The following is a 27469-nucleotide window of genomic DNA, read 5'->3' as shown; positions in this document are numbered from 1 at the left end:
TATTGTATTGTATTGTTTTGTATTGTATTGTATTGTATTTGTATTTGTATCGCGCAACTGTCACCCTACGGGTATCCTGGCGCCCAAACAGGAAGTAGTCTGATGGAACAACAATACACTGGCTGTCATGACATGTAAAACAGCCGCCAGTTCCATTAAATGGAGTTAAGGGGATTAAACTTTGGCAAACAGCCATGTTTTCAGACTCTTTCTAAATCCAAGCAGGGTGTCAATTTGCCTGATGTTCTGGGGAAGCTCGTTCCACATCCTAGATGCGGAGGTGCAGAAGGCTCTGCCTCCCATCCTCGATCTCCTGATCCTGGTGGTTGCTGCCAAACCCAGGCTAGAGGAACGCAGGGACCTGGTAGGCTTATACCAGTTGAGCCTTTCCTGTAAAGGAATAGGTCCCGTGTTGTGCAGGGCTCTATACACAATACATAAGGACTTAACAGCGACTCTACTCCCGATTGGCAGCCAGTGTAGATCTCTGAGCGCCAGCGTAGTGGAGGAGCTGCGAGGTCTTTTAAGTGCCAGCTTGGCCGCTATGGACTGGACTCTCTGGAGCCCCTGTAAGATGTATAAGGGGGCCCCTAGATATAGGGAGTTACAGTAGTCCAGTCTGGCCAGGATCACACTCCTAACCACTAGCGGTCTAGACTCATCAGGCAGAAGGGGCAAAATCTGTCTGAGCACTTTGAGCAATCCAAAGCAGACACTGAAGGTTTTATTGGTCTGAGAGGTAATTTGGAGATCCGCATCAAACATTACCCCTAAATTACGCACGGTCTTGACTGGGATGCAAGGATCAGCTCCCGGCGCAAGCCTGATCTCGTAGGAAGGTTGCTGACTCAGTTTGGCTGACGAGCAATAGACTACCTCTGTCTTACTCTCGTTAAATTGAAGGGAGTTTACTTTCAGCCATCTGGAGACCCTGCTCATGCATTTCTGAAAGGTCTCCATTGTCACCGCCTGTCGTCCTTCTAAGGAGAACACCAGTTGGGTGTCGTCAGCGTAATTTATCAAATCTATTCCATAAGATTTAATCATAGGGATCAAAGGCTGCAAATAGATATTAAAAAGAATAGGGCTGATCGAGGAGCCCTGAGGTACTCCATGACTGACTGGGGACTTGGAAGATGAAAAGGGTGCTAGAGTCACCATCTGTTGTCTGCCTGTCAGGTAGGATTGTATCCACCTCAGGGCCTTGCCCTTCACGCCCAGTTTTTCCAGCCTACTTAGCAGAACTGCATGGCTAACCGTATCGAATGCGGCCGACATGTCCAACAGCACCAAGACTGAGGAATTGCCAATGTCGGCTCGCATTCGAAGGTTGTCCAACATGGTTGCCAATGCAGTTTCTGTTCCGTGGCCTGGGCGGAAGCCAAATTGGTCCTTGTCCAGTAGACAATTGTCTTCCAAATATCCTGACAGGGATCTGCTGACCAGCCTTTCCACGATTTTTATCGGGTAGGGCAGGAGGGATATGGGCCTGAAGTGTGCCGGAATAGTAGGGTCCAGCGAAGGCTTTTTTAACAGGGGAGTAACCACTGCCTGTTTCCATGCTTCTGGCACTGTGCCTTCCTCAAGGGATTGGCGACAAATCTGATGCATCCAAGGGAACAGCTGTGGCCCATATTCCTTCCAGAGCCTATGCGGAAGGGGGTCTAAAGGCGATCCTGATGACACATTATGGGCCAGGGTAGAAAAGAGCTCCTCTGTAAGAGGGATGAAATTTTCCAATGATGACGAAATTGGTTTAGGTTCCTCTTCTTCTATCTGCACCTCTTTGCAGTTAGTCGTTTCCTCCTTCAGTCCCCCTACAATTTTAGCAATCTTTTCCTCAAAGTGGAATGCAATCTCATCACATAGTTCTTGGGTAGCAACCACCTTGTTGCTTGTACAAGTGGGGTGTGAGAGATCCCTTATGATGTTAAAAAGGCTTTTAGTACTGTTAGGGGACTGGAGAATAGTGGTGTCATAGAAGAGTGCCTTAGCTTTGGCAATAGCTCCTTTATATTTTGCCTGTTCCATTTTCAGCAGTTTTTTATCCGGTTCCGAATAGCATCTACGCCATTTCTTTTCTGCCTGTCGGCGTGCATTGCGTAGGGATTTCAGCTCCTCATTAAACCAGGGAGCAGATGGTTTCCTCTTATTTTGTATATTTTTCAGAGGAGCAAATGTATCCAGGGTATTTATGATGTGTTTACAGTATTGTTGATAGTTCAGGTCTACCGATTCCTCTGGATCATAGGATATGTTGCTTATAAAGATAGGCTTTGTTTTATCCTGTGGTAATTTAGACCAATTCCGTCCCTTCCTATAAGTCACCGGGCACTCACTTCCGTTCCCCTCAGTGATTATGGAGATCTGTAAATGGATAAGGGAGTGGTCGGTCCAGCACTGAGGTAGGATATCAGTCACCATAATCTCAGTCTGGTTGGCAAAGACCATATCTAGGATATGTCCCCCTGAGTGGGTTGGTTTTTGTACCAGCTGATCAAGACCCCAGTTACCACAAATGTCCTTCAAGTCCCTCAGATGACTCCCCAGGGACCCATTGTCCCATAGATTAAAGTCTCCCAGAATCAACATTCTGGAGTGAGACAGGGTAAGGGCAGCAATAGTGTCAAACAGCGCCTGGTACTGAGTGTCCGCACCTGGTGGTCTATAGCATAACAATCCAGTCAGGATCCTACCTTTTGGTTCTTGCAGGGAGAACCCCAGTAGCTCCACCCCCGCCACCCCGTCAACCTGTAGAGGGGAAAAATCCCACTTGTCTTTATAAATCATTCCAAGCCCCCCTCCTCTACCCAGTGGCCTAGGTTTATGGAATAGCTTGTACCCTTCCGGGCACGACAAGCCCAACTCAACAGAGGTGTCCACACTAGTCCACGTCTCCGTGATGAATAGGGCATCTAGGTCCATGTCAATTAGTAAGTCTGACACTTCCTGGTGATGTTTTACCAGGGATCTGCTATTGATCAGCCCACAATCCAGCATTACAGAGGACTGTGGTAGAGCATTTAGAGATGTTCCTTCCACACTCTTACCTATGGCCAATAGCTCGTCCTTGGAATATCTGAAATCGGCAGGGGTCTTGGCCCTAAGTCCTTCCAGAGCACGGACGGGCACAGACGGGCTTTCCTCTGGCGCTCCTCCGGCGCGACGCTGCGTGCGTGCCCTGCGATTTGACATACTGATCTTTAAATGAGGTGTGGCAAAGGGCATTCACAAACACTAGAGCGCTAGCCCCTGGAGCGTTTCTAAGCCCACACCCAAAATGGCGGTCGGGAGTGAGGCAGCACTAAATTCACCCAATTGGTGAGTCCTGTGGGGTTTCTCTTAGTTTTTAAGCAATGTGGACACAGGGGGAGCGTGGAATATAAATGTAAATAGCCACAAAGTCAGGATTTTTATCGTTTTTGATCTTAAGAATATAAAAATATTGGATATTTTTCTAAACTGATGTGGTGTCCTTTTGTAGTACTTACACTGTATTACTGTTGGTTATGTGCAAATACTTTACACAATGCCTCTAAGATAAGCCTGACAGCTCATGCCAAGCTACCAAGGGGGTGAACAGGGGTTATTTTAGGAGTGTAAACCATTGCCAACTAGAGTCCCCCATTTCTAACAATAACCATCAAAATTTCCCAAGTGTTAGTAATTGGCCCATGCTCTCCATCAATACAAATATTTACTCATTCTCACAACCCACCTTTCCAAATAGTCTAATCTCCTATATTTACCACTGCTCAGTTTTTTTATTTTGCTTTTTATGGATGCTAAACAACATTGGGAAAAATTATTTATAAAGCCATGGCTCTTCATTAGGACAGCCAAAATGGGCAAACTATTGGCTTTGCAAATGTTTCTCTGTTTTGCACCTTTGACTCTGAAGGCAAAAATGTAGCTGCCGTTAAATATTCTTTTATCACAAATGTAACTTATTACACTGTTAGAAATTAGGATATCCAGTTGGCAGAAGTATGCAATCAGTCCACGTTGGGACCACAATCCAAGTCAGGGAGAGTTGCAACACAACTTAAATTATCCTGTGCTCACCCTCTGGTAGCTTGGCACAGAACAGACAGGCTTAACTTATAAGAAAATGTGTAAAGTATTTGTGCAATAGCTCATGCAGTAACACAGTGAAAACACCACAAAAAGGACGCCACTCCCAGTTAAAAAAATGTATTATGATTTTATGAATAAAACAAGATCAAAATATCAAGAATCCATCCAGTAGAAGTAGATATTAATTTTTAAAGATTAAATGCAAAGTATAGCACTTAAAAGCAAGTAGCACCTAAAGAGTCAATTGATCAAGCTGGACCGGGACAAGGTCAAGACCAGGCTGACCTCGATGGAGCACAGGGGGGGACACAGGACCCATGCAGGCCCCAGAGCAAAAATACCTTGATCGTAACAGTGAGATGCGTTGATGATCCCCACACAGGTGAGTTTTGCATGGAATTTCTCCATGCAACTTTGACAATGTGTACAGTTCGTGCGCAATGCATTGGTTCCGAGGAGCGGCAGTTCTGAAGGCAATGCACTGAGATTCTCCGCGCTGTATAGGTGATGCATCGATCTTCTCAACGCAGTGGTGGCGGTGCGTCGGTTCCCGAGTGGTGGTTCCGAGTGCAATACAGCGGTTCCGAGTGCGATGTACCGGTCTGGACCCATGGCTCAAGACATCTCCTGGACCCCATCTTCACCAGCTGCAAATGGCATCACAGTAGACAAGCCCACATCAATTACCTGATCCGATCATGGCCTCATCAACTTCAGCATACCCTTCCCACATCACCGCAGAAATACGGATGTACGTTGTTACATCGCATGCTTTTACCACGCATGCTTTTACAATGCAGGTTTTTCAACGCAAGTCGTTACAACGACTTGCGTTGGGGGTACTGGATAGTGAATAGTTTAATTTACTTTTCCAACTCCAGTCCCCGTGGGTAGTAGGGAAGGTGTTGGGTAGTAAATTAAACTATTACCTATCCTAGAGCGCCCCCCAGCGCAATTTGTTGTAATGACTTGCGTTGAAAATCCAGCGTTGTAAAGGCACTGCGTGGTAAAAGTTGCGTCGTAAAGGATGTTTCCCCAGAAATACTATCGACAAACCTTCACAATGAGACTGGAACAAGATCTTAGAAGCATCCTGGGATTCCGAACTCCTACACCACTGGCTTGACATAACAACAACATCCTTGAGTCGATATCCAATGTTAACGCTCGGAAAACTACCTGACCAAACACCCTGGAATCTCTCAAAGCCACAAAATCTTAAGAACCAGATTACAAGCAAGCTGGTACACGGAAGAGCTCAGGTTCAGCAAATGTCACTGCAAGCAACTTGAGCGCAGATGGAGAAAAAGTCAGAACGACACTAACATGAGCAACTACAACCCCCAAACACTACCATCAGTAAATAAATGCTACCAAACGCTCTGCACTCCTGACCGGATTGAATGCAGCACCAGAGCACCAAGGACATATTCACCATCGTGAAAGACTTCACCTTGCAGGTAGCAAGCTCCAGCAGCACAACCCTCTCTCAGGATTTCTGAGGCAGCCATCCCTATACTTCAGCAATAAGATCACCAGTAACTGCGACACCTTCGAGTCTCAACCTGCCCCTTACACCGTCACAGCCCTGCTGCGCATTTCAGCCAATACCCGCTGGACACCATGAAGGTCTGGTCCACCATCACCACTAAATAAATAGCAATGATCATGCAGCCCATCAACTCCAGAGCAGCCTTTGACCCATGCCCTCGCTGCGTCTTTACCAAAGGACTAGACCACAGCAGTGCAGCCCTCTCCCTGATCCTGAATGCTTCAATCATCCCAGCCACCTATTCAGATGCCTGGAAACCAGCCATAGTGCTTCCCCTCCTCAAGAAACCCTCAGCCGGCCAAAGATGCTAGCCAACTACCAGCCGATCTCCTTTTTATGCTACCTGGCAAAAGTCATGGAAAGGTTGATAAATTCCCTAGACACACACTGCAACGACAACCACCTCTTCAATACCTCTCAGTCTGGATTCAGGCTCAACCACAGTACAGAGACCACCCTCATCACCATCATGGAGGACATTTAAAGGATCATGGACTGCGGTGACATTACATCCCTCAGCTTACTGGACCTTTCCACAGCCTTAAACACCATCTCCTATCCCATCCTTATCCAACAACTGCACAAAGCTGGCATCCAAGGATGTGAAGCTTGCTAAATTTGCTGCTTCCTGAAAGCCTCATCCAGTTGTTCAGGGTGGACCCCTTCACCTTGGACTCATGGACCTCATCCACAAGGATCCTCACTCAAACCCGCTGTGTTCAATGCCTACATGAACCAACTTGCCAGCATCCTCCGCGCCTACAGGATCAACATCATATTCTATGCTGATGGAACCCAGCTCATACTCTCTCTCTCTCTCGCCGATAAGACGCCAAACACCTGCACCTATTTCTCCAACTGCATGACCAAAGCCGGCAGATGGATGAAACCCAACAGCCGCAAGCTAAACACAGATAAGATGAAAGTAGTAATCGTTAGCAAAGACACCTTCCTTTGGGACTCCATCTGGTGACAAGACGGACTCCTACTCGCACTCACACCCCGCATATACAGAACCAGATCCAACAGCCTTGCCTTTTCTTACCTCAATCCTAAATCCTGGAATGACCTACCACTGGACATCAGAGCCCCCTCCTCAGTTCTTGCATCCTGCAAGGAAACGAAGACTTTGCTCTTCAACCAGACACAGCCCTGGCTCGGCCAATAAAAGCTCCTGCTTCAGCGCCAGGATACCCTTCGGGGTGAATTGTGCACTATACAAATACTCATAACAAAAAAGAATGAAGGTGAACGTGAAAGATGGGAAAACTGTTTCAAAAGCAGAAATGGGGGTGAAAAGGAAACTGCAACAGTGAGATAAAGAGACAGGAAGTGTAAGGTAGTGGAAGAAAGGGGCAGTAGGTGGAATCAAGGCGGGGCTGCCTTGGTAACTTTGCAACTGCCACACAAGTTCTTTTGCTTGTGTCCCCCTGCTTAGATATCCGAATGCTTATCTTTCTTCAAAAAGTAGTCCCTGCAAAAATCACTGTAATGCAAGGGGGGGGGGAGACAAACACAGATCAATTCTTTAATAAAAACGAGGATGCTACCATTGACATGCAGTCTCAGATGTGAATAGTTCAGCTACCATAATAAATGCTTAGCTAAGTCCTCTGCTACAGACATGAATGTGCGCATCGCAGTGCCAGTGGGCCACTAATGAGAAGAACAAATGTGATATATCGGAGAAAGCTAAACCACATTTCTGAGTCATGAGTCTTGCATTCCTCTCTCTCTACCATTTGCAATCCAACCCAAAGACGAACCCCCACATTGTCCATGACTGAGGCCAGTGCTATTAAGTCAAGTCTAAAAAGGAAAAGGTTGGCACGTAAAAAGCAATCAAATTCCTAAATGTAAAAATAAATTCTGAAATAAAATCTAAACAAAAGAACAATTATCTTTAACAAACAGATAAAAAAAGTTCGTATGAGCCTGTAGTATACACTCACTACAAATAGCATTGGTTGGAGACACTTTCTCCTTAACAAATCACACGTTGCTAAGCTTACCGGATGACGTCATGCCACCTTGGACAGAGTAGTTCATACTTGGTTTTCATCAAACGTCATCGTGCATTCTGGGAGTTGTAGTCTTCGTTCATACAGTTTGACCCCAGTTTACGGGTGTCCCACACATAACAATATTGATTTTTTTATTTTTTATTGTGCTACAGCAATGATTTAGGTCGATGAATGAACAAGTGTGTGATCCCGGCTGAATGAAAGAGGGCTCGTTGAATGCCACTTTTAGAATTTGGAGTTAGTTGAGTTTTTTTTCTCTTCAGGGACTTGTAGTCGTAGTGCGCCCAGATTAAAACCAGGACTACAAATCCCAGAGTTCTAAGAAATACCAGGACTGGCCTACCTATCCATGTATGGACCAGGGAAACCTGGCAGCTGTGCTTTTACACATGCCCTTACACCTGTCATTGGCGTTCACCTACATGCATCCCTATCCCAGGACCTTCCGTCCACCAATCAAAGAAAGCCAGGTCCGGCTACCATGTATCCCCATAGCGCGTGTGACCTCTCAACCCAGTCCTAGCGTTGTAGCCGACAGTATTTTGCATACTGGAGGGGCGGGGGGGGGGGGGGGTGTAGTTCAGTTTCCATCACCATAAGTTTAGATTTAGAATAAACTCATCCTGCAAACTGACGTTGAGTGAAAAACCAGGAGTGGCTCAAGGTGTCACGGATGAAAGGGGGTCATTTAGCAGTTTACCAATTTAAATACCACGGCTACTGGGGTCAATTAGCAGTTTAACAGCTTAAATACCACGGTTACCTGGAGCGTTTATATCAGCTGGATCAAAGTGAAGTAAACACAAGACAACAACTTCTAAATGGTATTACAATCCAAAGAACGTCTGGACACAAGGCGTCACAGAGGCATATGAACATTGAAGTCCATCCATTGGGTCATGTGGTCAACCCGATGAAAAAGCAAAACATACTTTAAAATGAACAAATCGTTTGCATTCAGGGCCTTCGCATCACAGGAGACCACGGTATTTGGTACCCAAATGTGATCAGTGTTTTTCTATTACCTGGACTGTAAAGTGTGTGCAGTGCTAGGCCACTGGACTGGGAACTGATGCTTGATTTCTGTGCGAACAAGTATGAGTGGAGGCCATTGCCTCAGAGGCCACACGCTGTCCTCCCATTGGCCACCATGTGGGAGTGAAACGTGTAGCCCCGCCTCTTCACGACATCTAAAATTATCAGGTGCCCTTAATGGGCCGTTAGAAGCACCGATCCTGCCGACGGCGAAGCCTGTTTGTAAGGGTTTGATTTTAAAGGTGTTTGTTTATGCGTCTAGCTCGCCCTCTTTCTTGTTTGGGGCCTGGACTTGACCTGTTTTAATAGCGAACTCTGATTGTCTGTGTTTGTTGCTAATGATTTTTAAAAGTGCCCAGGGATCCCTACTAGCACGTGTGCTTATGGATGCTGGTGGGGTGGTTTTCCTTTGCTTTGTGTCGGTGCAGCCACTGGATGGACAGAGGGGTCGGGAGGCCTCTTTCTTGGGAGGTCCGGGTGATTTTGTGTCATGGGAGAGTTTTTATAGGTTTGTGTAATGTTTTCCTGGCGGTACACATGATTACCTTCTGTTAAGGTGCGCCCTCCTGGGTGTTGTGTACAAGGGTGTAGCTAGAAAAACAAATTACCCCCACTTTGAACCATACCATAAATGGCTCTATCAAGCAGGGGAGGCAGGCGAAGCGGCAGTTTCTCAGGTGGCTGCTTTTCCTGGTGGATTTTTGAAATTCTTTACCTTTCATTGTTTTTGCCATTCTTCTTCTAGTCTGTTCTACTTCCTTTCTGTAATTTTTCCCTCCATCCTTTGTCTTTCTTCTTTCCTATCATCTTTCTTTCTTGCCATTCCACTGTCCACCCTGCTTTCCTTCTCCATCCATTTTACCTGTTTTCCTTCCGTGATCACTCTTTTCTATCTACTTTTTTTCTTTCTCTCTATTTATACTTTTCAGTCAACATCCATCTGTTTTTTTTTCTTCACTCATCCCCCTTCATCCATCTCGGCGTCCCTTTCTATCCTTCTCCTTCTCTGCACTCACCCTTCTCCACATCCATACCTCTATTCTCCTTTCCAGCCATCTCTACAATAATCTTTCCACACTTCTAACATCCCTTCCAACTCCTCCTTTCTTTCTATTACAAGAGGTCGTGCTTATGAGCCTCTTGCAGATCAGTCTCTCCAATCCTAGTCTAAGGATCCATACACCCCTTTCCATGCTTTCTATTAAACAGAATTGTCCAGTGACATCCAGGCCTGCTAAAGCTGGGGGTTAATTAATCCCCAGGTTTGGTACATAGTGTGGTCCTCAGTGCTAGCGGTGCATTGGTTTAACAATGTGCTTGAGGTGAACCTATTTCAGAGGTTTTTGCTTTGCATGCTGGGACTTGCAGTTCTGATTTTACGATGTGAAGGACCACAAATCCCAATATGCAAACAAATGGCTGGTGCGAATTAATTAGTTACACAAGGACCGCTGTAGGTTAATAGCTTTGCCTTTCCTAAGGGGGAAGTTCTTGAGTGGAACTTTAGAGTGATGGTGTTTCCTGGAGGGGAATGGTAGTGCATGGAGAAACATAATAATGTGTACTTGGGGTCAAAAGTGAAGTGGGCAGTCACCTTGAGAGGTTACTTGGTAGGCGGATAGTGGTTACTTTAATAAACTACATTTTTAATAGGGACCACTGCAGTTTTAACTTTGACTTGGATTGGCAAATTTACTTGGATACCCATTTGGCATTGTTTGTTATATGTTTGGAATGGTGCGAAGGGGTGACTGTCCATGAAAGTGTTGTATTTATGGGAAAATAGTGTACGGTTAACTGGCGCGTGTTTTTTGGTGAGAGATGATGAATAGATTTGATGGGCGATATCTGGGCCAGCCAATAAATGTCACTTGGACATACCTTTTCCATTCCTGAACTTTGCTTTTGCATACCATTGTGACCAAGCCAATTGGATCAATTTAAAACAAAACAGGAGTACAGCTCCCACAATGCACTGAGTTACTGTTTGTTGGCGTGGGGGTTGTGCTGTCCCATGAGTGCATAAAGTGGACTGGGGTGTCCTCCTTTATGGAATCCTGGAAAAGGGAGTGGGGTTTGTGATTGCATGTGGTTGACCAGGGCTTCCTGACCCATAACTATTGTGTATTAACTCTATGTAAATGAATAGATTTTATTTTGTCTGTGTTGAAGGTTAGTGCATACTTTATTTGGGTGGGGAGGTCCCTGGATAAGTCTTTAAGTTTAGTTTTGATTGGTGCTCTTCTGGGAGTGGGCCGACTTCTCTCCCAGGTGGTTGCAGGTCCCCTGGTTTCTTCTATGCTGGTGGAGTCCAGCACTCTAAGTAATGTAGGAAACTCTGCTTGTAGTGGATGGAGCACCTATGCTTCAGGAAGGAAGGGGGGTGAAGCAAGTGGCTCAGGTTGTTTTACTAAAATGGTTACTACTCAAAGACCTTGGAGTTCTCTGCACTGTTGCCACAAGGACTTCAGCAGATAGGGGCGTGTTTTTGTTGCTGCTTGTGATGTCCGTCCAGGTTGGCTGGAGGACACTTTCCACAAGAGGAGCATCTCTGCTTAGCAGGTGCCTAGAGAAGCATTAACGTAATGCTTGGTCTGGGTGAGTTGTACATGGACAGGCGGAAACATTAGTTCTACATTTTCCCAGGGGAACCTCTGGGGAGTAAAAGTCTCAGTCCTCACTGGGAGTGAGCAGTTTCTCTTGGAGTATTTGTGAATGGAGATCTTTTCATGGAGCTTTCTTTTTTCTTTTTTTTGATTTACATGTGGAGGGGTCCACAGCCGCTTTTCTTGGGCTCTGATGGCTGATCTTGGCAATTCAGTGTGCATTTTGTTTATATTTTTGTGACGGGATGATTGTCTGAGAGTATTTATAGGGAGAAAAAGGTGTGTAGGTAACTGGGGTGTGTTCTTGGTTGGGAGTGGTGAATGGCTTTGGTTGGGAATGTATCGTATGACAAGGTGTCTCCATGCAAACATAACATTGTTTTTAAATATCATTTTTTAACAGGGGGTAGGTCCAGTTGGCTCAATTAAAATGAACCAGATTTTAAACTCCAGTTACCTGGACTAGGAAGGGGTTTGTAAAACTAAAGGGAAGGAAGACATTCCTTATGGGAAGTGACTGGGTTTATATAAGCAAATTGATTTGTGTCCCAACCGTGTTGTAGCAAACTGTAAACTTGAGACCTCTCGCAGGGGCAAGGACTGGAATGAGTAATAACGAGGGGGCAGTAGGCTGTCGAGGCAAACCCCAGTTACATCTTTATGGCTATAGCTCTGGTATGAATGTTTAAACCAATATTCAGTACTTTGATTCATAACATAAGTAAAGCTTTGAGTTGGGTGGCATTCTCTCCTGCTGATACACTCAAGGTCTAGTCTTTCTTGCAAAAGACGTTTACATCCTTTGTAGTTGCACTTACTTTAAATCCCTTTCCTCTGTTTTTCACTGTAGTAAGTTTACCACTTATTGATATACAGCTCCCTGCTGAATTTAAAACCAGGCTGAAAAGTGACTGAGTTTTGCTTGGCTTTAGCTTGAAGATGCCATCCACAAGCGAAACAGTGAAGCGTCTGAAGAGGTACAAGAACAAAGGCAAGATTACAAGTGTAAGTACACCAGAGATGCGCACACAAATTTACTCAAGGCTTGGCTACATTTCTGTGGAGTATAGCGTATTTGAGTGATGCTATAATTATGGGTGATAAATTTACTTTGTTGTCTCCAAATCCTTGTTGATATTTGGAGTCTGGTTCTCTAGCTTCACATTGGTCAAGCATTGCTGCATTGAGGTCTATCTCCTGTGGATTGCATCTTTTCAGATAGATACTTTTCTTAAATATCACCACCATCCAATGGTGACTTGATTTAAAGGTCACACTGTGTCAATTTTCATAGCCTGACGATAAACCTATTATGAGGTCTAGCATGAAGTCTCTATTTTCAGACTAACCAGAATCCTTTGATCATTTTGGGTTGTATTTAGTTGTTTCGAAAGCCAAAGGACTTGTGTCTAAAAGCTATTAGCGGGACATAATCTGATTTAATTTTTGGTGTCTGCAGCCCTATTCTACATTTGATTGTGGCATTCATACTAGTAATGAGTGAGTTTACTTATTTTTAACCCATTTGCAGTGATGTCCTATAGCACTAAAGTTAAAATGAGTTCTTTTGTCTGGTGGTATTGTTCAACAGTTGGTACCAATGCAACAACACATTCCAGTATTTACATATGCTCGCCATTAAAGCGCCAGCATTGTATATCTTGCAAACTTAAAGTGTTCTACATCCTGGCTGCCTAATGGATGACAAACTATCCTGTTTTTGGAGCCTTGCACATGTCATGCATGCAAATGGGGGACCATATAGCTGCATTAAAGATTACTTCAACATGCAAATCACATTGTTTTATCTTTCTAGGGATCAATTTAAAAGTAACCCCCTTGGCCTTTCCTGCTTGATAGTTTAAGCAGTCTTCTGGTCCGCTCTCTGCCCAAGTCTCCAATAAAGTTCATAACCTGCACAACAAATTCAAAGAAACCAAGAGTCTACCTTTTGGTGCTTGTTGTAGCTTGGATAGTAAAGATCTAAACAATTATGTTTGGCCTGATTCAGGTATGGGGTATAGTTTAAACAAGCACTATCGTTGCCAATAGGTCTCGCAGTAGGAAAGTTGGAGCTATTACAATTGCAAATAACAATGCCTTTTATTTTTGTTTTCTTTAAAAAAAATTAAAGGGCTTTGTCATTTACAAAACCAACAGCTCCAACTTTCCTACTGCGAGACCTATTGGCAACGCCAATGCTTGTTTTTCATTCTTTTTAACTCCTCTTTTCTCGTATTCTGCCTCTCTTTCGTGCACTGGTAAAAGCTAGATGATAAAAATTAGGTACTGCTCTGCAAACTTGTGCCGGAGCTGCAACCACTGGTACTAGTTAAGCCCTGTACCCCCATTAGCTGCAGGCAGCACCTCGAGCAGCGGTCTAGGGGATTCAGCCTATATCAAGATTTGACAGAATGTGAGAAAGGCGGATGCCGCTGCGTCATAGTTTCCCGGAAGCCTGTGGGCCTTCTGTTCCTCTAGGCCTGACACAGCGTGGTAAGTCTCAGATTTGGCTCATGGTGGCTGGGACCAGTTTCAGAGGCGGGGGGGGGGGGGGGGGGGGAGTGCTGTGGTATGAGAGTGAGAATAAACAACTAGGACCTGGCAGGGGTATTTGCTCGCTTCCTGTATTCTGAACGTGGTGTCTCTTGGCGTGGCAGCGAGAACAAACCGGAGGAAAGGCTCACAGGTTCACTGTGAGAAGAGAATGACGATGGGTGAGAGAATAAATAGAACGTGTGGGGTAAATTAAGGAGAAAGGACTGAGGGGCTGATGTAAAAGAGGGGCCAAGGAACACATGAGCTGAAGGCAAAGACACAAAGGACAGTGAGACAATGAATAAGGGGACGAAGAAGGAGTAGAGAAAAGATGAGAAAGAGAAAAGAAAATGCGAGGAAGTGATAGAACGAACAAATGATAGATGGGACAACGGGAAGCTAAGAGAGGACTCACGAAGGGAAACTGAGAGAAAGGATAAATGGGAAAGCAGAATGGACGATAGGGGAAACCCTAGAGGAGACCAAGGAGCGAGACGAGAAACATCGAAGGCACAACGACATGGGGGAGGCCACAGGAGTGACGTTCAACAGTTAGTTTGGTGGGGAGGCGGGAGGTCAGGTTGGGGTGCCAGTTGGGAAAATTGGGGGGTGGGGGGGCGGGGTGGGGGGCAGAAGGGAAGCAGTGTTCCGACCAGGGCTGAGGCCAGCATGCAGGGTACAGTGTGAAAGGCAGATAGTAGACTGCACAAGAATTGCATCCCGGTAATGAGATGTCTGGCACTACGTTGAAAGTTCTTACACTGAACGTGAAGGGGCTCAACAACCCCATTAGGCGGCTTGCTGTCCTGTCGTATTTAGAAAACTCATGCGCTGCGTTTTGCTTACTTCAAGAAACTCACTTACTCACTAAAGATTGGCATAGGATGAGGTCCCGCGCATTCCCTCCACTCCTGACAAAGACTGGGGTCTCTATTCTGGCTGCCATTTTCATGGTCGGGTTGGGGAGATCAAAGGCAGACTACTTGCCTAAAGCATCATGGTGGGAGGCATGACCATGACAGTGGTATCCCTTTATGCACCTAACGTGAGTCAGGAGCCCTTTGTCAAAAATGCTTTGTTGGTGGCCTTACGTTCCCCTGACTCCCTCCTACTTATGGGAGTCGGGACCTGAACTTGGTGATGGATAAAGAAAAGGACCGATTGTGCCACCACTTTGGCACAGCAGGCGCCATTTCTCGTGACGGGGAAAGAGTGGTTGACACAGAGGACTGAGTGACCTGTGGTGAGTTAAGCACCCCGAGACCTCGCACTACACTTTTTACTCTCATGTGCACCACAAGTACGCCAGATTAGACCACTTCATAGGCTCTTCTGAGTTGGCGACTCTGGTAGTGGATGTGGATGTGGATATCCCTCCGGCTGCCATTTCAGATCATGAGGCTGTGGAAATGATATTTAGAGTCCCGTGCATCAAAAGCCCCCCCTCCCTCCCCCCCGCTCGGTGGAGGTTGAGGGAACACCCTCCTGCAAAGTAAGGAGTTAGTCCAACAACTCTGCAAACTCATTACTGATTATATCGAGCTTAATGACCGTCCGGACATGCCTGCGGCGGTGTGGGGGGCGTTAAAGGCAATGATGAGGGGCGAACTAATAGCCATTTCGGCAGCGGAGGACAAAGACCGCAAAAGCCAACAGGAAACGCTAGCGGCCAAAGTGGTTGAACTTAAACTGGTGCACAGTCGTACGGGAGCTCCAAGAATTTGGAAATGGCTCAATCACCAGAGCTGAACTGGCAAGTCTAAATACAGATCGGGCCGAATACACTGCTCTCAGACTGCGACACACATGCTATGTGGGGGGGAGAACGAAATGGGACGCCTCCTAGTGAGCGCACTTCTGGCCAAGGTCCAGCGTTCCAATTTTAACCTTACACAACAAAGAAGGGGAGGAGATCCACGACGAGGCACAAATAGTGGGAGCATTCAGGGCCTATTATGCATCACTCTACAAGGCATATTCCACACCCATAGATGGTGCCGAAACTTACCTGCACGGCGCAGCCCCCACCGCTTTGAACACATCAAACGCAAGGTCCTTAGATGCACCTATCAGAATTGAGGATGTGGCCATCGCCATCTCACACCTCAAACTCCTGAAATCGCCAGGTCCTGATGGCTTCTCCTCCAGTTTTTGCAATGTTTTCTGTCCGATACTCACTCCGATTCTTACTAAACTCTTCAACTCCTTCCAGGGCCCCGGTTCCATTCACCTGACATGCTAGAGGCTGACATCATAGTGCTGCCTAAGCCGGGCAAGGATACCACCCAGTGTTCATCTTACCGGCCGATTTCCTTAACCTCGACCTCCAACTTTTCACAGGGATACTAGCCTCAAGGCGTGGACCTTGTCTCATGGGGATCATAGAACCGGACCAGTCGGGTTTTATCCCAGGTCAACAATGTAGCGACAACAACAAACGCATCCTCCACTTAATTGACAAAGCCCATTTCCAACACTCCGATTCTGTGCTCCTGGTCATCGATGCTGAGAAAGCGTTTGATCGTGCCAATTGGGGTTTTCTCAAGAGGATTCTGATACACTTTTTGGCGTTGGAACGCTTTCGAGCATGTGTTGCAAGCTGCTACTATCATCCACAGGCGAGTATCCATATCAACGGACTGTGCTCACGACCCTTCTAAATCCAATGTGGCACCAGGCAGGGGTGTCCACTTTCACCCCTCCTTTTTGCCCTCTATCGAGCCGCTAGCACAGAGGGTGTGCGATAATCCTAATAGCCACGGCATAACACTCGGTGGGGAGCCACACCCAATCGGCCTCTATGCTGAAGACATTTTGGCAGCGCTTGACAGTCCTAGGCGCTCGGTGCCGGCCTTTCTAGAAGAGGTGGAGGCCTTCGGCATGGTGTCTGGCCTCAAGATGAATAGAGGGAAATCCCTGATATTACCACTTGGTAAAAATGCCCACCCACGTATGGAGGGGGACTACTAGTTCAGACGCAACTTCCCTACCTAGGTATCGTCCTCATGTGGTCCACGGAACAACAAACGGTGGCCCTAAATGACGCCAAAGTATTATCACAGATCCATAGCTATCTTAGGCGATGGCAGACAAAACCATTGTCCTTGCTAGGGAGGATTGCGGCTGTGAAAATGTCTTCACTCCCCAAGATGCTATATATCTTTCAGACTATTCCAGTGCTCCTTCCGACCGGGACTATCCAGACGCTGTAAGAGGCAATTTAGCACTGGATATGGGTGGGGAAGAGACCGCGTATGAACAGACCATAAGCTTTTTGGGTGATGGTTGAGTGTGGCCTAGGGTTTCCAAATCTGCAACAATACTTTCAAGCGGCACAGCTAAGATATTTGGAATGGTACAGGCCCGAATCAGAGACGAGTTGGCTTTTCCAAGACAGGGCTATGGCCCAGACCTCCTTATGGAAAATACCATTCCTCCACTGCGCACAGACCGCGCTACCTCCAGAAATCACCCATACAGTACTGGGTGTGTGGGACTCTGTGGCTACCAAGCAGGAACTCATCATTCCTGTACCTGCTAACTCCTCTACTGGATAACCCAGACTTCCCTCCAGGTACCGACTCCCACATGTTTCCACAATGGCGAGGCTCCAACTGCAGATCGGCGGGGCATCTTTTTGAATTGGTGGGCTTCCTACCTCTCTCCAAACTGTCAGTTCTATGATGTCAAATCACCACAGCTCTTTCAATATTTCCAACTCCAGCATTGGCTCACACAGCCAGAGACTAGTCCCTTAGCTGGTAGGCGAATGACCGGATTTGAAAAATGGCTAGTTACAAAAGAATCGGATCATGGTTTGATTACAGATCTCTATGATGCTTTTTCCTCCCTCCGACACAGGCCGGTCAGAGGTGATGGGAAGAGGAATTGGGGAGAACGCTCACAACCCTGGAGTGGCAGTTAATTTACTATAGGGCTAACCACATGGCTAGGAACACTGCGGGTAGGGAGTCCGCCATGAAGCTAGCCACATATTGGTACCTAACCCCAGCTAGGTTACATAGGGGCAACCCGTCTCAAAGTCCAACCTGTTGGAGGGGTTGTGGTGAGACAGGTACTCTGACGCACCTTCTATGGGACTGCAAAGAGATCATGGCATATTGGACATCTGTCCTCCACGACAGAAACCTCCCTTGACTCAAAAATCCCACGGTTTCCAGCCTACACCATTCTAGGACTTCCGAACACGCTCCATTTCCTACTGTAATCCATTAGGGGGGGACAAATGGGTCTGGCATTGCAGGCAGCCTCCCAACACCTCCTGTCTCTTTGGGGGACTAACACACGGCCCACTCACACAGGCTGGTTGCACAAACTTTGGTACACACTGGGGATGGAACACATTCAAGCCACACTCGTGCAGACCACGGCCACCTTCCACATGATCTGGCATCAACTGTAAACACTTTTATCCCAGGAATTTAACGAAATAACATGCCCGAGATAACTACGCCTAACAGATGCAAACCATGCCACCGCAGAATCCGAGACGAGGCACTGAGTGCTCCACACTTGCGCTCAATGTAACGCGCACACTGATAGGGGGGGGGGGCGTTTTTTTTTTGCTTTGGTACTTAGCTTGGGTTCATAGGAGATCGTTGTCTCGATCCACACGTCATCATGGCAACGCAACACAATGACATTTGTGGGGCCTGACAGCCCTTACAGGTTATGTGAAACTTCATGTAAAGGTTGCTTCAGTCTGTCATATGCATTCTCTCGTCTACTCAACCCCGCAATGCAATGTATTTGCTTTTCTCTGAAACCAATGAAACAAATTTAAACCCCCAAAAGAAAAATAAGTACTCATGCAACATTAAAGTCTGCCAATGGTGTAGGGATTTGGGTTCCAGCTGCCATCTGTTTGTAACCTAGCTGTGGGTCTACGTCAATGAAATCTCCTCCAATGAGGTGTGTAGAGGAGCTGGAGTCTAGCATTATCTTACCAACCGCTTCCATAGTGCGGGAATGTTGGCGTGCCGGGGCATAAACACTGACTAGTGTGTATTCATGCCATTGCCATGTCCCTTGAACGACAACGTAGGTCCCATTGGGGTCAAGGAAAATCCACAACTTAAACAAAAGATCTTCTTTGAGAGTGTGTGCAACTAGCAGAACACAGACACATGAGGTTTGTACCTTATCATGGAGAAGTGGCCTGGTTCTGTGAAGTCTGGATACGTTATCTTGCATACTCCTGGTTGCTTCTGGCCTCCAGATGCAAAGCTATTTGGACCCCCTAGGTGTAGCTACTTTGTAAAGAAGTGAAGAAATGCTCTGTTAAGTGGGCAAACAGAAGGTGAAACTTGACAGCCGGTCCTGTCTAAAGTGACCATGCAAAGGTTATGGTTCGGCTGAGCTTTCCCAATGGATATGTAGTTATATCTATTAATATGCAGCCTGTTCAAAGTGGATCCAAGATTGGATTAACATTCTGTAACTCATTCTCATCTGAAATGAACTGTGCCAGTGTTGCTGACCTTTTTTGTTTGTACCTTTTTGCTACAATTTTATTAAAGTAATGAATACATTGCCTAGATCACTGGAATAAAACGAGTGGCCTATGTAGCTGTACTATATGAACACGCCGTATCTTTAAAGCACATCATTTGGGCTTTGGGATAAATATTGTAACACTGCAAGGGGACCCTCAATCTGGGTTTACCATCTTAAGATCCTGGATCTTTCTTTTCTTGTTGGAGATTACGCAGCTCCTATAACTGGGGGAGTATTATTGAGCATCAACTTGCTGTTTTGTGTTGATAGAAACACGTGGAAGATTTTTGCAACTCCCTTGATGGAAGCAAACCAAGCCGCCTGCTCATACGAAGGTTACACATTATAACCAGATGAGGGGATGGAGATCTGAGAATTACAACTGGGTCCTGGCTGGCTGGGAATTTTTCGGCATGTGTTTCTTATGCCAAAACTTCATGCTCACCATGTGAAGGAATTTTTGCCATGGTCCCATAGGTTGCCACCAGGGTCTCGGTATTGATAAAAACGTATGTCCTATTCCTTTCATGACTTGAATATTTTTGATCGATTTTTAATCCAAAATTAAAGTTTGTGAGAATGTGTAATTACTCAGTGATTTTGTTAATGCTAATTTCAACATTGACACCTTGCTGAGGTCACTATCATAATCTAGAAATGTTGGCTTAAAATTTGCGTTGTCATTGTCCTGCATACATTGCTTTGCACCACTGCCATTAGATAGGTCAGTTTTATTACTTTTTAATTTTGCACGACGTTGCTGACACTTCAATCATTTTTGTGGCATACCTGCAGTGCCAAGTGATGTCCTGATTGTAAATGTGATAAAACCGTGAAATCTGCAACACTATATAATGGGCTCAGAGGCAGCTGTAACTGGAAACCAGCTATCGTCCGCATGGCAGGCCGAATGATTTTTATCCTCAGACGCAGTAATTTGGTTACTGGGGCTGGACCACTTTGAGGGTATGTAGCTGGATAATATATCGGATATTAGCTGCTCATGGAATTGGTATTAAGAAGATCTCTTGAATCACTCAGGAAATAATTTGATTGGGAGCACTATACCTGCCCCATGACGTTACCCCCCCCCCCCACACACACACACACACACACTCCACGCCACTTCATAAGTAGTGAGTGGCACAGGGATCGTGAAGGAGGTAGAGCGGACCTTGTTTCTGTTTTCACAACGATCACAGCCTTTACTGTGGCTGATGGTCTGGAGTCCTCCGCCACCCTTGGTAAAGTGTTTCCTCTTATGTTCTAGGTGGTTGTACATTTGAACAGCTCAGTTGGAAGTTAAAGAATTTAAAGGGTGCATATAATTTGCTTAAGGAGAGTTAATGTTAAGCGAAGTAGGTCTGCAGATCACTTTCAAAACTTCCTGTGGGTATGAAGGGTAGTAGAGTTTTGGAATCCTCTCTAAATTGCTTGGTGTGAGAAGTTTGCCTGATTTATGATGTCTCCAATTCTGGGGGCACCTTCAATCAGTCCAAACAATCCCTTACGGTGATGGTTGTAAGTCAACCTTATAGACAAGCTATCCTAATGGTAGCATGGACTAAGTAGCCTTAAAGGCTTAACTCAAGAGGGCATGTGAAGCCAGCTGTTTTACCAATCACAATCCTGTAATATCAAATGAAAGGACACCACACAAGTTATATATTATAAAAATATATGTATTCTCAGAATAATCCTCTATACTCTTTGAGTCTAGAAGCACAAACGTTTAAACAAAAGCACAGTAAAACATATGAAAGTTGCACAATTATGGATGAGGCCCAGGGGCCACTTAAACCATATACTAAAATAGTGGTATAAGTATCACTAATTGAACAGTGGTCAGGCCTGAGGCCTTGGGAATCACTGGGGCTATTCGGGACTAGCAGTGTTGAAGTCTGGAAAAGCCCGCGGGACTCGGGTGCAGCGCTTAAAGCCCACGCATGCACCAATGCAAAGTCAATGGTGCGTAAAAGTTACTGTTAAAGGAGTCTTCCGACTGGACTAGAATTACCAAACTTTAGACTTGGACACTAGAGGTGTATACCAGTGCAGGAACACTGGTGTTCACTAGTTACCTCACCCACAGGAAGCGGGTGCATAGGTGCCAAAGTGTGTTGGGTTTCGTCACGCAGTCTGATGGTGCCTGGAGATGAAGATGCTTCAGGCGTCCAGAAGAGAAGTGTCCGGTTGGATCCAAGGGTGGATCGAAGATGTAGAGTACCTGAAAGCAGAGGGGACAGAGTCTGGGTCACTCAGCAGTGACCAGGGTGGAACCAGGAAGGAACCAGGCAATGTCGGGCGCAATCAGGTGGTTGTCATGAAGCTTGTCTCCGCTGCCACGTGGACTCTGGGGCACCGAGGATATTCAGGAGTGGATCACGAGCTGTACCACAAAGGCACTTGCTGTCGGCGGTATCGGCTTCCGGATTGGAGCCAACAAACCTTGGCAAGCACAACCCACGCAGGATTTGAAGATCGCTTCTTACTTGGACCAGCAAGGTCAAAGCTGGGTGCTCCTTTTCAGGGGAGTGAGGGCCAGTCCAGAGCAACCGGACTGGCAGAGCAAATTCAAAGGTTCGTCGGTATTGGGGCCACTAGCCAACGGGTAAGCGACTGGACCAACGCGTCGAGCAGGCAAAATGCAGAAGGGCCCCACACATATCTCTGAGTGTGGAGGGGGTAGCTTAGGTGCAAAAGCTGCTCGGGCTGGGGCTTCTCAAATACCAATGCACAGCATCAGGGGAGCCTCAGGAGCTGCACAGTCAGCACTTCATGGTTTTTTCAAGATGGCCAGCCCCACGCTTCAGGTCGCCTCCACGGGTCTCAGATTCGCCGGGACTGCGGATCGGGCTGTTGGAAGGCAGGATAGCTGGGTCTTGTCGATCTGTTGCTCTAGCAACAAAGCAAACGGTGAGTGGCTGGATGGTGCCTGTTTGCACAGGGTGGTCACTCCTTGACCACAAGGGAGATTCTTCAGTCTTCCACGTCGAGTGGGATGTTGAAGGGTCTAGAGTTCTGTATCAAAGTTTCAGTCAGGATAATCTGATGTGCGCTGGCACTGCTCCCACATTAATCCAAACTAGTGGGCTGGATTACCTGCAAGCCCCTCCTATGGGTGGGACCAGGGAAGGGGGTGGTTACACCCCTTTCCCTTTGTCCAATTTCGCACTGGGGCTGGTGTGCCCCAGAACCGCTTTGACTGGATTATGCAAGGGGAAGCCTTGTGCTCCCCATGCAGTGACTAGTTTCTTTCAGCCCTCCCTGCCCCTATACACTATCTCCTGTCTGGGGAGGTGTAGCACCTCCCTGCGACAGGAAACCCTTTGTCCAGGCCTCCCCTGCAAAGTTCCAGTCAGCAGCAGGAGGTCAGACTAGTGTCGGTGGCAGCAGCATCCATTTTGTGATGTTGAGGCTTTGGTTAGGATTAACCGTGTTTTAGTAAAGTAACATGTCTTCTCCCTCTAGAAGGGTGGAATGCTACTCCCGTCACCAGGACTGGCGAGGGGGTGGTATTCCAAATCGTATGACACCTTACACGACATGTTTTGATAAAGCCAAACCAAAGTTAGTACATAACTGCGAGTTTTATAATGCACTTAAGAGTATATGGTATGGCAATATCCTGGAACAGCTAAGGGAGTTGGTGCCGATGGCTGCAGACAGGCTCAGCTCATGCTAGAGCACCATCTCGCATAAAACCAAGCACTCTGCCTCCAGGATTGATAAGGCCTGCCATAGGAGTGACTTATAGGTATATATGTGTCCAGATATAGGTATACTATATCTAAGCAAGGAGTGATTACACCAACTTGCCCCAGCTGAGTGTCCACCCTAAGCGTGGAAGGGTATTCTCAGATGTGAGACCCTTGCTCATTGCACCATCAGGATTCAAGCAAACTGGGCCGAAGACGGCTGTAATGCCAGAAACCGGTCCCCGGGAGCTTGTTTCCTTCCCAGTGTAAGAATTGGCTTTTGTAGTTTGGTTTGCCCTGTTCCCATCATGCACTGGGACAGGAACAGACTAATTTGCATACAGCCAGGTTCTGAAACTGGGATGGTGCAGTGAGCTAAAAAACGGTGTTGGATCTAGCCCTGATCTCTTGACTGGGTGAGAGCTTTCTGCTTAATTCAGAGACTCTGTCCCTCACCACCCCTTGTTGTAAATACCAGCTGAGTGATCAGCCAGTTGTGTCAATTTAAGGACCAGCTAGGGGTGGCAAAAGATATGCTGCAAAACCTTGTAGGCCTTGGATGCACCTATGCCCTAGGCACCTATAGTGCACTGTATAGGGGCTGACAAGGTGTCCAGTACCAAATTGTTTATGTACGTATAGTACATATATGTGAATTTAGAGCGAGAACAGGCTGTGGGTCTGATTAGCAGGCCCACAGCCACATTAAGTCGAAAACCAGTGAAAAAAAGCAAACATTGGGGTGACCATGGGAAAGCAGACCCTACTCTCCTACACTTGGTGACTTAACTTTCAAGGAGTACAACTAACTCCCTTAACTTCTGGTCACACGGGATGAAAATGAACGCCAAAGCCTTAAAACCCATGCAGTGTTTGCATATTATGGTTCTGATCTGACACTGTTGCAGCAGTAGATCGGCCTTGACTTACTCACTTATGTCATTCTCAAGGGACCACAACTGTTAATAGAGTCCCTAACCCAGCCAGCACTTGGCGTTACTGACTCTGAACCCCGTTTCCAGCACCTTTTGATTGGTCTAATATGAAGGCACTAAAATGTATTTAGCTTGTAGATTACTTGTAAACTCTGCTTGGAGGCAAACTTTTACCTTTGCAGGATCATACTATAGGAGGGCAGCTCCAACACAGGAGATGAAAATGAAACTGAACAATCTGTGCTGGAGTCATTGTGCCGATTTTACTGAGTTATAGGCTACTAGGTAGCATTAAAGCTGGTTACCTTGGACTAATTTTTCTATAAATAATTGCCGTTCTCGATTTGTTAAAATGCTGGCATCACACAATTTGATTCCTGGCAAGGCGTACTTGGACTTTCATTCTACTGAGGTGGGTAAATGAGTATTTTAAACCTGCTATGAACATGTTTACAGTCCATAAATGAGTGTGGGATAAGGCTCTTTATTAAAAAAATGTTATGCAACACAATGCATTGTAGCCTTTCCGACCACTTGTCAGGTGTCTTTTGGAGCAGACAGTCCAGCAAGTGAGTTGTGTCCATAAACCAATATGTTTGCTTGTATATTAGCCAAATTCTCCAGGTGGAACCTTGATGACTTTATGGACGTATTAGTCAATTTGGTGAATTCTGTCTGTTTTTTGTTTTTTTTCACATGGTCTGTTTCATGGCAGGAGCTCAGACGGCGCAGAGTCGGAGTGTCCGTGGAGATCAGGAAAGCTAAGAAAGCTGAGCAGATATTGAAACAAAGAAATGTTACTAGTTCTGACAAAGATGGGTGTCTTTCTCCAGAGCAACAGAAAGCTGGGCATGCAGCGGTGAGGACGAGAGCAAAGCCTAAGCAGCACGGGGTTATGGTCAGGGTGGTTCTTTCTACTGATTTGAGTTGCTGGTGGCCTAAAATGTTGAAGCACCTAATTCTTTATTCATTCCCTACACTGGTTAATTACTTGGCCATCAATGCCCCTTGCATTGGATCTCCAGGGCTCTTGTTCTGAAGCAATAGTCTAGGATTTTTCATTACCAGTGTTTGATCCTGCTCAGACTGGCAACCGGGGGCTACTGTGCATCTTCTGTGGGGCTGGTGTCACTTACCTCTATCCCGGGATCTACGCTGCAATGGCTGTGCAGAACGGGCATTTAAAAACCCTTCATCACTTGGCTCTCGGTAGTATCAATGGTGAACTGTCACGGGCACCACAGGAAGGTAGTGAGGAGGGGCATCAAGCTCTGACTGCACTGTTACAGTTGCCAAATCAAGTGCTTATCTTTTTTAAATTACTTTAGTACACGTAGATGAGATGCTACATACTACAAAATACTGTTGCAACTACCCACTGGTGCAGGCACACTGTACCGAGGGTTCAAGCTCCCCTAACTTCCCCGAACTAGTTGCAAGATCTGGTGCAGTGGATTATCAGATTCAGTGCTACCCCCTCACTTAGAGTTCCTGTGCTCAGTTTCCCAGTTCTAGTGTTGGTGTATCACCAATGAAAGTCTCCTTTCTCTGACTGCTGATGGTCTGGGCTCACAGCACACATCTGGTTCACCATCCCAAAGGAAGAATCCCCTGGTTGTGAATGTCTGCACTCACTCCTGTTCATGTAACCAGATGCGGAGGCTGTACATAAGTCTGACTAGCATTACTGCCAGTCTCTGGTCATTTGCAGGTCCTGTTTTGGGTGCAGTGAGTTTGGCCGGGTCAGAGGTCATGGGGCCACCAAAGGCCGTTCTGAGGGTAGCACTGCATCTCACTACTCGGGGGTGATGGGACATTAGCTTGGCCCACACAAGTGGGGTCAGTTGTCAAAGCACACCAGTCTGCTTTATCCACACTTCAGGACCATGCCTTGTGGCTGGCTGCCTTCAGGGTTACAGTGGCATTCCACTCAGGAACACTTTGGCAGTGCCATTGTGTAGTCGTGTCAGGCAAGTGTCGGCCCCTGTAATCTTCCGGACCAGAAGGTCTGGTGCCAGGTACTTCTGCTTGTCACTTACTCATCACCTCCTGCAGCATCTGCACACTGACTGTCTTGGGCTAAGCAACATCCACCTCCAGTGCTTCAGACTTGGAGACTAACCTTGATTCCGATCAGCCTCCAACTAGTCTCCTCACCTTTGAGAAGCTGGATGCCAGCGTTGGTTTCTAGCAGTATTCTTGGTACTTTGCAAAGCTTCCCTTCCTTCGCTAAAGAACTTAGAATTGGACCATGTGTCAGCAGCCCCCATGTTAGCAGGCCTCATCTCCCCGCTCACTGTATTTGTACATTTGGGACCAGTTTGGTTAGCACTACTTTCAAGCGACTCTTCCAGACTCTGCTTTTGCGGAGTGATGCTCCTCTCACCAGTTTAATCCTTAGTTTGATAGCACTCACAACGAGTGGCAAAAGTGTGGACGTTATGCACCTGGCCATCGACAGCCACTCTGAACAGTGATCAGGAAGAGGGACCAGACTGGCTTCACCTAAAGGACCCTTCAGACCCTTAAGAGGCTGCAGTTCCACTTTACACCTGTCCGATACCAAATTGCAGCACTTTGAGACTAATCGGCAGTTCCTTGCAGCAAAACGACCTAATCAGACTTTAAAAGTAGTCTTGTATCCTCTTCATTTCATTGTCTGGTTCTCATCCCTCCAGCTTTAGGAATGTCAGCAATACTCCAGTGTTTGGGAAAACATCCTCACCTTCCCTTGTGCACATGAACCGACCAGTAGATTCCCAAAACGAACCCAGAGACTTCCATTAATCTGGTTCACTCATACAGTGCATGCACAACGTACACATACATACATTAATTTGGGTGTTGGCACTAGGACGAGAGTTAACATGTATCAGCAACAGATGAGGTCTTGTCACAACTAATTCACAAAATACTGTAGTCTCCTCTACCACTCTACATGCTAAACCATAACTGGACAGTTCAAGGTCTAATAAATGAGGGCTTTTGTACCCCCTCAAGGTCTGACCCAATAAGTCTCGCTTATGTCCAGAGGCTGGCCCAGCTCTCGTTTACACACTAGATTAGTGCCAGGGTAAGGATACTTGCTATTGTCTTATGGGTGGACAACACTTCTGTACACCATGTACCTAGTCCCATCCTCCACTCAATTGAGGAGCTTCTATATGAAGAATTCTATTATCTGCACTCACGTTTCATCTAATGTGGCAGGTCCAATCGCTAGTACATAGAATTCTCCGGTGAAAGAAGTGAAGTGGTTCAAATTGAAAGCGGTGGGATGATTTGAAAGGGACAGATTTGAGATTTGGTGGAGGGCTCTATGCCATATCTGGCTTTGGATGTTTGTGCAAAGTATTAAAATGAGTGGTGTAAACTAGTCTCTCACTACTAGACTATTTTCCAGAACTCTAGATATTGGTCTCGGTTGTTGCGGTATATGAACCTCCTTTACTGCGTTTGTAAAGCACCAAATGTGATGCCCTCGTCT

At 46.3% G+C, this 27469-nt stretch overlaps 1 protein-coding gene across 6 annotated transcripts in view; it reads left to right on the top strand.

Moving 5' to 3' along the window:
- Nucleotides 1–8823: 8823 nt before the first annotated feature.
- LOC147703730 (importin subunit alpha-1-like) overlaps nucleotides 8824–27469 on the top strand; it is a 95493-nt gene continuing 76847 nt past the window's right edge. For 2 of the 6 annotated variants that reach the window (XM_086928964.1, XM_086928959.1), the window contains exons 1-3: nucleotides 8824–8910; nucleotides 12227–12299; nucleotides 24698–24841. In XM_086928964.1, coding sequence (XP_086785090.1) covers nucleotides 12234–12299; nucleotides 24698–24841 — 210 coding nt within the window. In that variant the 5' untranslated portion in view covers nucleotides 8824–8910; nucleotides 12227–12233. Of the gene's footprint in view, nucleotides 8931–12144; nucleotides 12300–24697; nucleotides 24842–27469 lie in introns of all 6 variants that reach the window. The other 4 variants (XM_086928963.1, XM_086928961.1, XM_086928962.1 and 1 more) reach the window with 3 other exon arrangements.

This window comes from Lissotriton vulgaris, chromosome 7 (genome assembly GCF_964263255.1).
Source record: "Lissotriton vulgaris chromosome 7, aLisVul1.2, whole genome shotgun sequence".
Taxonomy (NCBI): domain Eukaryota; kingdom Metazoa; phylum Chordata; class Amphibia; order Caudata; family Salamandridae; genus Lissotriton; species Lissotriton vulgaris.
The sequence above is the reverse complement of the archived record's forward strand: the minus strand, read 5'-3'. Positions and strand labels throughout refer to the sequence as shown.